This window comes from Nicotiana tabacum, chromosome 22 (genome assembly GCF_000715075.1).
Source record: "Nicotiana tabacum cultivar K326 chromosome 22, ASM71507v2, whole genome shotgun sequence".
Taxonomy (NCBI): Eukaryota; Viridiplantae; Streptophyta; class Magnoliopsida; order Solanales; family Solanaceae; genus Nicotiana; species Nicotiana tabacum.
This window is the reverse complement of record NC_134101.1, coordinates 10,747,267-10,757,862: the sequence shown is the minus strand read 5'-3', so window position 1 is coordinate 10,757,862 and position 10,596 is coordinate 10,747,267. Positions and strand designations below refer to the sequence as shown.

The window sequence follows — 10,596 nt, the reverse complement described above, 5'->3', positions numbered from 1 at the left end:
TGATTCGGACGTCCAATTGAGAAATTAGAAGTTTTAAAGTGTTCTTGAGAATTTCATTTGATTTGGTGCTAAATTTAGAGTTCTAGGTGTTATTTTGACGATTTGATCGTGCGAGCAAGTTCGTATGATATTTTTGTACTTGTGTGCATGTTTGGTTTAGAGCCCCGAGGGCTCGGGTGAGTTTCGAATAGGCCACGGGATGTTTTGGACTTGGGAAAAATCTAGTTTCTATAGATTATGGTGTCTGTCATATCCTTCTTTGCGTTCGCGAAGGTCCTCTCGCGAACGCGAAGAGTAATCTGATGAGGCTGAGACTTCTTCTTCGCGAACGCGAAAGCCTGGTCGCGAACACGAAGTGATGGGGGATTTACCCTTCACGAACGCGACCGACTCATCGCCAACGCAAAGCACTTGTGGGGACCTGGGGAGGGGAGGGGGGTTGGTCGTTCCTTCAGCGCGAACGCGAGCCATTCCTCGCGAACGCGAAGGCCAAAGGGGAGTGATCATCGTGAATGCGAGCTGGGTCTCACGAACGTGAAGGCTTGGCAGCCAGTAACCTTCGCGAACTCGGCAGTGCTCTCGCGAACGCGATGAACACTGTCGCCCAGCACTTAACAGAATCCAAAACGGGATTTTTGCCAAAAAAACTCATTTTTCTCAAAAACCAAACGGTGAGGGGTGATTTTTCAAGAGTCATTCCTTCCCCAAATTGTTGGTAAGTGATTCTAAACCATTTTCTTTTAATTACCCATTACATTTCTTGAATTTTCAACCTAAAATCTAGAGTTTTCATGGTAGAATTAGGGGTTAGGGTGGAAAATAGGGATTTCGGGAATTTTGGGATTTAGACCTCAATTTGAGGTCGGATTTCAAAACGAATTATATATTCGGGCTCGGGGGTGAATGGGTAAAAGGATTTTGGTCCGAACCTCGGGTTTTGACCAAGCGTGCTCGGGATCGATTTTTCGACTTTTTGGAGGAAAATTTGGGAAATTTAATTTATGCAATATAATTGATTCCTTTAGCAATATTTGATATTATTGAGTCATTTTTGAATAGATACGAGTGGTTTGGAGGTGAATTCCAAAGGAAAAGCTATGATTGAGAATTAAGTGGCCTTCGGAGCGAGGTAAGTATTGTGTCTAACCCTGACTTAAGGGAATTAGGAACTTTAGATTATTTGCTAAGTAAAATTCATGTGAGCGGTGTATATGTGAGGTAACGAATACCTATGCGCCACTAATTTACCTGTTTTTCCATGTTTCTCTATTTTTCTGATATTGTCTCATTCCTATGCCAAATTGCTATGTGTTATACTAGCGTTGTTCAAATTATCGTTCTTATCATGTTTACGGAATTTTCTGGTGATAATTGAGTTTTTATTTCAAAGTTAAGATTGATATTATGGAACCAAATGTTGAAGTAAGGTTTGTACTTGTTATTCTATCTCCCTGTTGTTATTTATGCATTGCATTATAGTAAGGGAGAGTGTTAATGCACGAAGGGTGATGCCGTGCCATATTGTGAGTGTTAATGCACGAAGGGTGATGTCGTGCCGTATTGTGAGTATTAATACATGAAGGGTTATGCCGTGCCGTATTGTGAGTATTAATGCACGAAGGGTGATGCCGTGCTGTATTGTGAGTATTCATTGCATTATGGTAAGGGAGAGTGTTAATGCATTAAGGGTGATGTCGTGCCATATTGTGAGTGTTAATGCACGAAGGGTGATGCCTTGCCATATTGTGAGTGTTAATGCACTAAGGGTGATGTCGTGCCATGATATGAGAGTAAAAGCACGAAGGGTGATGCCGTGCCGTTTCTATTAATTTTATGGTGAGATTGAGAGTAAAAGCACCAAGGGTGATGCCGTGCATTCTTCTTTACTGTATTCACTATTCCTGTTGATTCATGATATATTGACTGCTCCGGTGATCATTCTGTTATAGTTCTTTATCTTGTATTCCCCTCAGTATGTCTCCCCTCCCGACATTTCCTGTTTAGTTCTTCATTCCTGTTATTTGCGTATACACTGTTAAATTATACAGGTTGATTGTAGGTGCCTTGCCTTAGCCTCGTCACTACTTCATCGAGGTTAGGCTCGACACTTACCAGTACATGGGGCCGGTTATACTGATGATGCACTCTGCACTTTCTATGCAGATTTTGATACCGGCTCAGGTTGATCGAGATTTGCTATTGGTCCGCTATCCGGAGACTCAAGGTAGGTCTGTCGGCGTTCACAGACCTTGAAGTCCCCGTCTATCTTTTTATGTCCTACTATTTTCTTTCATTCAGATAGTTGTATTTCTTTCAGACTATTACTTGTAGTAAGTTCTAGAATGCTCGTGAATTGTGACTCCAGATCCGGGTGGTAGTAGTTAATACAGATTTATGATATTCCGCACTTGTTATATTTCATCGTAGTTAATTATTGCTAATTACTGAACGGAAATAAGGAATTGATAAATTATTCTCTAACGTTGGCTTGCCTAGTAAGTGAAATGTTAGGCGCCATCACGGTCCCGTCGATGGGAAATTTCGGGTCGTGACAGAACATGACTCAAAGAGTCGACAAAGTATGAGCCAAAAAGAGAAAATGGAATGCTTAAGGAAAGATGATATTCCAACAAATCCTACCTTAGTCCAAAAGCCTTCATTACATCCCGAAAAAGCCCTACATGATTACAAGTCGAGTGAGCTTACATTAGTGGTGATTTACATAAGGGGCAAGCATATGGTACTTCGAGCCATACTTGCGACATTCTTTTGAGAGAGATGAGCGAACTTTTCACAATCCTTGTATTGAGTATTACATTCTAAAGTGAGATATGCTAACGGAGAGTAGAGGAGGAGAAGTTTGGGATCCACAATGACCTACATGAAAGAGCGAGCTTCCTTGATGAATAAAGTCAACTCTTGATGCTCTAGTGTTACATTAGAACTATTGTACTTACAAAGTCAAATCACTGCATTGTTGATAATTCGTAAGTGTCATGGGTAACTGTTGGTCCCAATTGATGTGTGTTTGATTCACCTTAGGCCAGCTGAAATAGCTCTTTTCTTGTGGAGGTGGGAATTACCTTATTTGCTTGAGGACAAGCAAAAGCTTAAGTTTGGGGGAGTTGATAAGTAGGGATTTTGACTACTTATTTGCACTCTTTTACTTTCGTTCTAGCTCAAAATTGCTTAAAGATATTCCCGAAAATTGATGAAATGTGCTTTATTACAGGAGTGTTGGAATATGAGTCAAAGAGATAAAAATCAACTCAAGAAGGAGTAATTTTGGACAAGGATCAAAACAAAGCTAAAAGGGCAAAATGCGGACCACACAATATTGAGTGCGGCCGCAGAACATGAGGAAGCTTCTCACAAAATTTCCATGCAAAGTGCAGACCGCACAATTATTGTGCGGCCGCAGAAGATGAGGTTCAGAGAGATTGATTCTGGGGTCATGAAGAAGTATGGACCGCACTATTATTGTGCGGATGCAGAATCAAAAGTGCGATCGCACTCAGAAATGTGTGGTCCGCAGAAGTCTTGCATGTCCAAGCTAAAACTCGAGAGTGCGGCCGTACTCAGAAATGTGCGGACCGCTTGAAGAAGTGCGGTCGCAACCCAGAATTGTATGGCCGCCAACCCAGAATCGTGCGGCCACAAAAGTCCATCCTGTCAAGCTAGTGTCAAAGTGCGGACTACACACATAATTGTACGGCCGCAGAATCTCCGCAGGGGCAATTTTGTCCGATAATTTTAGCTGGGTATAAATAGATCTTTCTTTCATTTTTAGGTTAAGTTTGAACTCCAGAAAATAGATAGCCGTTTTTCTTTACTGTTTTGGGCAACTTTGTAATAGTTTATCATTTTAACATTAGATTTTCTTCCCTTAATCATCTATTATGAGATTTATCTTAGTTTTTTCTTTAATTTCTTTATTTTCTATGTGTAGCTAAACCCTTAGCTATGGTTGTGACCCAACCCTAGTATGGGTACTTAATGAGTGATTGAATTAGAGCTTATTTATGATTGGGTATATGATATTTAGCCTAGTTCTTGCTTGAATTTGAGAATTGATGGTTGCAAACATTGATTCATGCTTAATTGACTTAGTCTCTACTTGAGAAAGAGAGACTAAGTCTAGAAAAACTTGGCTAACAAGAAATTGGGGTAAACTCGAGAATTTGATAGCCCCAATTAAAGGGTCGAATCTAGAGATAGTAAGACCCGACTTGAGCACATATCACTTGTTTCGTGAGATACCCATTTGGATTTGAGAAAGCCAAATTGGGAAAAATCATTCAAACTACCAAGAGGTATAGAGTGAGTAATCGCGTGTGATTGCTATATTGTATCCTGACCAACCAAACATGCCCTAAAGCTCTCAATCCATTAGGTAACCAACTAGGAGGAAGTTACAACCCTAGATCTTTTATAACCTGAAAAACAACAATACCAAAAACATCGTCCTTTAGCTTTACAATTACAGCATTAGCATAAGATTTAGAAGTAGAAAAGAAACAACCGAATATGTGGAAGTGTAATCTTGGGCACGTCATATACTTAGACTAGGTATATACCTAATCCAACATAAAGCTCTCTGTGGAATCAACCTCGACTCGCATTGGGTAATTATAATTGCATCGACCGCCTCACAATCCCAATTAGTGGTGTGAGTTTGGGCGACATCAAATATGCAGGGAACAAATTTATCATCCAGCTTTGTTCTCTGCTCCTTTGGTACATGTGCAAAATCTTTGCAATCGAACACTTTTAGATGTGAGTAGGACACCTCATTGTTGGTCCAAACTCTCTCTGGGATGTCAAACTCCAATGGAACTGATGGACTCCTATTGATCAGGTAACAGACTGTCTGAACTGCTTCACCCCAGAATGACTTAGGCAGCTTAGCCATTCTGCGCATACTTCTCACATTCTCAACAATGGTGTGGTTCATCCTCTCAGCTACCCCATTGTGTTGTGGGGTTTCAGGAACTGTCTTTTCATGTCTGATCCCATGACTTAAACAGTACTCTTTAAATTCCCTTGAAGTGTACTCACCTCCATTGTCAGTTCGGATATGCTTTAGCTTTTGGCATGTCTCCCTTTTCACCAGAGCATGAAACTTCTGAAAAACTTGAAACATGTGATCTTTGGTTTTCAAGATATAAACCCACAATTTTCGTGAAGCATCATCAATAAAAGTAACAAAATATTTGTTACCACCCATAGATTCTATTTCCATTGAACCACAAACATCATAATATACTAAATCAAGTATATTCAATTTTCTTTCAGACGATGTCTGAAATCAGACTCTATGTTGCTTACCAAATAAATAGTAGTTACAAGGTTTTACCGTTGTACCTTTGGCAAAAGAGATGAGTGATTTCCTGAAAGAAATTGCAATCCCTTCTCGCTCATATGGCCCATTCTTTTGTTCCACACATCTGCAAAAATCTCATCTTGTGCCGCATTCAATTCACCTCGGTATATTTCTGTATTTGTCCTGTACAACGTGCCACGAGCAACTCCCTTTGCAATCACCAATGATCCCTTGGTGAGTCTCTATTTTTTATTTGTAAAATAGTTCTCGTATCTATTTCGGTCCAAAGCTATTCTCGAGATTAAGTTTATCTGCAAATTAGGTACATGTCGCACGTCCTTTAGAACTAATGTGCATCCGACATTTGTCTTGATATAAATGTGACCGATCCCCACAATCTTTGAGTAACTCGTGTTACCCATTCTCACATTGCCGAAATCACCTGCTACATATTTGCAAAAAAATTCTCTTACCGGTGTGGCATGGTAAGATGCAATTGTGTCAACTATCCATTCCGAATCTGGACCTGCCAAGTGCATGCATTCCTCTTTTTCATTTATAAAGAGGACAACATTATCAGTGTTTTGCACCATGGCGGTTGTGTTGTCATTATTCTTCTGGCCACTGCTTTCACCTTTGCCCTTTCTTAGATTTGGGCAATCTATTTTGATGTGACCCGGTTGATCGCAATTGTAGTAATTTCTGGCTTTTGATTTGGATCGGTTCTTGGACTTTCCACGACCTCCGGATCTACCATAGTTGCTTGAACTCCTTTGGTAACTCCTGCCTCTACCTTCTGTGATGAGAGCATGTCCTTAATTTTCAGGCTTCTTTCTCATCTTCTCATTGAGTAGAAGAGTCGATGTGACATCCTTCAACTCAATAGTGATTTTACCGTGCAGGATGGTTGTTGCCAAATTATCATATAAAGATGGCAATGAGTTCAAGAGTAAGATGACTTTATCCTCTTCCTCGATCTTTACTCCGAGGTTGGTAAGCTGCGTGATTAATCCATTAAACACATTTAAATGTAACAAAAAATGTGTACCTTCACCCATATGTAGGGCATATAACTGCTTCTTCAGGTACAATTTATTTGTCAGCGTTTGGATATGTATAGGCTTTCTAACCTTGTCCAAATGACACATGCAGTATCTTTGTCAATGATGTTATTTACCGCATTATCTGATAAGTACAACCTGATTGCACTAGCAGCATTTTCATCCAAGTCAGTCCAATCCTCAGCTTTCATGGTATTAGGCTTCTTGGCATCACTGTCTAATACGTTGTGTAATCCTTGTTGGATGAGTAGATCCCTCATCCTTTTTTGCCATGTTGAGAAACCGCTATCTCTGTTGAATTTTACTACCTCATACTTTACTCTGGACATTTTATTTTTCACCGAGTATAGTACTACCGATCGTGAACAGTATTTTTATGAATAAGCAGAATCTGTGCTCTGATACCAGTTATTGGGAATAAAACTCCCACATAAATAATATTTACGGTTATAACAACGGAATAATAATGTAGTACCGAGATACGGTAATCAACAAGAATAAAAAGAACAACAAAATTTTTAACGTAGAAAAACCCTTTTGAATAAGGAAAAAAATCACAGATCCGAAAGGAGCAAAGTAATCCACTATAATGAGGAATTTTACACCTAGTAGTCCCGAGTAAATTCTCCAAAAATCACTACACACTCAAAAAAAATAACCTTCTATTGAGATTCCCACCTCACTATAATATTGCTCACACTCTCTATTTTTTCTTCACAGACAATTTTTCTATGAGTGAAAACTTGAAGCTTCGTTGCTTCTGTGTGTCTAAAGAATGAAGCCGATGTATCTATTTGTAGGAAGAGTGGTCTCACTTCCAACCAATCAGAAGCTTGCCTCGTTGCAACTTGCCAATTTGATTCTTGCAAATTGATATCAAAAAGTTTGGCCAAAACTTGTTTTGGTTATATGGCAACCTTTTTTCCCTTTCTTTTTAATGGGTGTGGACCCCATCAATACGATCAGTTCTTGACAAAAGTTTTAATTTTTTTTTAAATTCCCGAAAAACTGGTTTATGGTAGTTTTTGGGTGAAAGTTTTTCTTCCACTCACTAAACTTTAACTTTTTTCAAATAAAATGAATGTCCAAACACACTTCAATTTTCAAAAATTATTTTTCAATACAATTTAAAAAAATCTTTTTTTAAGTTTCAACCAAATCTATGTTCAAACACTAGTTAGCTTAACAATTCATGAAAATGTCAAACCCCTACTTCACTCTTACTCCACAAAATTCCACATGCTAGGGACCTCGGTTTGAGCACATAAATACAAATTAAATAAGTTATACTACCCCTCTTCATCGCTTTATATTCTTTTCTTTCCTGTTTGAAATCTCTAGTCTTTCCATTTCATATTTGAAATTCAGTACGTCCTCTCTATCCCTCTCCATGATTGCAAAAACCCATTAGAAGAAGAAAAAAAGATAATTTCCACCCTCAGACATCGACCTTAGTCCTTAGATTCACAAAATGTTGGCGGAATCCGAGTGATCACCTCCTTCTATAATTTTGGACAAAGAAAGAAAGACTTGCAAATTGTACTTACTCCGTTTTATGTATGGTAGTGTTTCACTGAAAACTGAGTTTAAGAAAGAAATACAGATACTTTTACGCACAGAAAGTACCCTTAGAACTTGTAATTTTGAATATATTGTGACATTTCTACTATCCTTTAAGGAGGTGACATTTAAAATGAAAAATTTAAAGTTAAAGAAATTCTAAACATGAAAACATGTGTGTTTCATTCTAATTTTAAAGATTTTACTATCATATAAAATAGAAGAGAGAGAGAGTAGTAATATTCAACCGTAGAAACAGTCGAAATGCTAGCATTTCATTACTTAAGAAGTCCAAAACATCTAGCCAGCTACAAAACAAGATGACCAAATTAAACAAGAGCTGCCTAGTTTTTATGTCCAGAGAGACTCTCTCTTTACAGGGTCTTGCATTACATGACTAGTGCTAGAGGACGTAAAGCTGAGGTAAGATTGCAGATTATTATTGAAGTTGTAATTAGTAGCGTTACTTGTTGAAAATGGTGATGATTTCTCGACATGAGGTTCCATTAGACACGTTGTTGGCAAGCTGGGAACAGGCTCTTGCTGCATCTGGATGCATAATATCTCTGCTTGAGCTACAGCCAACTGCATTTGTAATTGAGATACTTGATTCTGTAACAAGGAGATTGCACCTACACATCCATAAACTGGGTCTCTCACTCTTGCATTTGCTTCATATACCAAACTGCTTACTGCATCTCCTCTCTGTTGTACTGGAAGTTCCTGCATATAAATGTAAACCAAGAAAAAAGATATCTTACAAAACTTTGCATAACATGAAGAAACCATCCTTCTACGTCAATGGCAGAATCAGAATTTTCACTAATATATAGGAGCCAAAATATAAAGAAGTAAACACACTAGTACATATTAACCTATGTATATATAACAAATTAACCTATCTATACAGTGCAATTTTCTAACAAATAAGTTTCAGTTGATCTCATTCGACAAGGGTAGCTCCGCCCCGGCTCTACATGACCATTCGCCTTTTTGGGTCATTTCAAGTTCATTTGCTACATGCATTGGGGATGTCCGAATAACCGAATTCACACCATTTAGAGCCGACTAAAGGGATAAGTGCTCGGAGTTTCTCCATTCGACATTTTTAGTCATTCCAAAGTTTTATTTTACTTTTAAAAGAAACGTAGATTTAAATGGTTGCATAACCCTACGTGAAAGGTAATTAATAAAGGGTTTAATGTTGTTCTTTTGGGTTGATGTATTATAGAATTACATAAGAAGGATGTATAAAGGGTGAGAGGAAGAAGGAGAAACCTGCAACATCTTGCTAACATTACTAGCACCAAACACCTTGTGAACAATGGCAAACTTGTGGGGATCATCAGGAGGAAAGTAAGGAGCAAAGATGCAGTCCTTGGTACAGCGACGCCTTAATAATTTGCAGGAAGCACAAGGAGAACTTCCTGATCCCATTTTGTGCCAAAAAGACAAGTTAAACTAAGAGAAATTTCTCTTTAATGAGAATTAATTAAGGAAGAGAGATGTAGTAGTAGTAATAGCTAGGACAAAGTGTAGCTTGGAAGAGAATGAGCTGGGAACCTATTTATAACGCGTTAGGAAGAGTTACTCTAGTATAGAATGGATTGATAAATAAAATATATTGGGAACACTGCCAATCAGAAAATATTATTCATGTAAAAATGACATCATAAAGTTAGATCTTCATGGATTTAGAAAACGAAAACGCAAAAAAATCATTTTGAGCTTCATTTTACTCTCTGAGTTAGTTTAAATAGGTAAATAAGGAAGACGTTACACATTTGGTTTCGGCCAAAAATATTAACAGCTCTCGATATACATTGATTACACTAATTATATACGATTATATTATACATGTATTATATATCTATCGACTACTTTTGGGTAGACGACATTTAGGTTAATTACTTTAAAATTAAATCATGATGAGGAATAAAGGTTGAGAGGTTGACCACCGCCAAGATGCGTTAAAGGTCGGCTACTATTTAAAGGTTGGCAACTAATTCAGTTTGATCAAATTCCACGTTATTGTTTGACTCATGTATATTAGAGATCTATATATACTTGTAGCAATATACTAATATTGACACTAACTAGTTGTAATAAATAATGAATAAGGTTGCAAATGAAATATTTTTAAAGAATAGAAGAAGAAGAAGAAGTGCTTTTAATTAAAGACTAGATAAGACAAGGGGCAATAAATTCTTGGTAGAACAACTAGGGTTAGGGTTTAGCAAAATGGTGAGTAACGATGCAAAAGTCCTAGCCCCGAGCAAGAGAAATATGAGCTCGACGTGAATGTTTGTTGGCGGACATTCACATGAAAACATAAAATTTTAGTTAGATAATATGTCTTTCTAATAACTTGTTCAACCATCGTACCACTTAATTAGGTGTGAAAATTGGATACAAATTACCCAGATTACCCAAATGAAGCTAAACATTAAGTAGTTTTTTTTTCTCTGGCCAATTTAGCTATATACAATAACGGTGTACGAGAATAATAACAGTATCACATTTATTGTAACATGATATTTTTATTCTATTTTCCAAGTTAATTACCAGATCATACTTATTAAACAGTTATCTCTTATTGCAGGTAACTAATGCGAGGTCTGAAAAATTATATACTACTAGTGCATACAAGAA

General features: G+C 37.7%; 1 protein-coding gene across 1 annotated transcript; it reads right to left on the bottom strand.

The window, feature by feature from the left end:
* Window positions 1–8,193: 8,193 nt before the first annotated feature.
* Window positions 8,194–9,471, bottom strand: LOC107813236 (LOB domain-containing protein 12-like). Its single transcript, XM_016638476.2, has 2 exons — window positions 9,223–9,471; window positions 8,194–8,667 (listed from the first exon to the last, which is right to left on the bottom strand). The coding sequence occupies exons 1-2, from the start codon at window positions 9,379–9,381 to the stop codon at window positions 8,296–8,298; spliced, it is 531 nt and encodes a 176-aa protein (XP_016493962.1). The 5' UTR covers window positions 9,382–9,471; the 3' UTR covers window positions 8,194–8,295.
* Between the last annotated feature and the right edge of the window lie 1,125 nt (window positions 9,472–10,596).

What these genes read in the sequence shown, in the direction of transcription:
- LOC107813236 (XM_016638476.2), bottom strand. Translation starts at nt 9,381, where the DNA reads ATGGGATCAGGAAGTTCTCCTTGTGCTTCCTGCAAATTATTAAGGCGT. An exon ending in ATGTTAGCAAGATGTTGCAG is followed by an intron (nt 8,668 to 9,222) that starts GTTTCTCCTTCT and finishes ATTTATATGCAG; the next exon opens with GAACTTCCAGTACAACAGAG.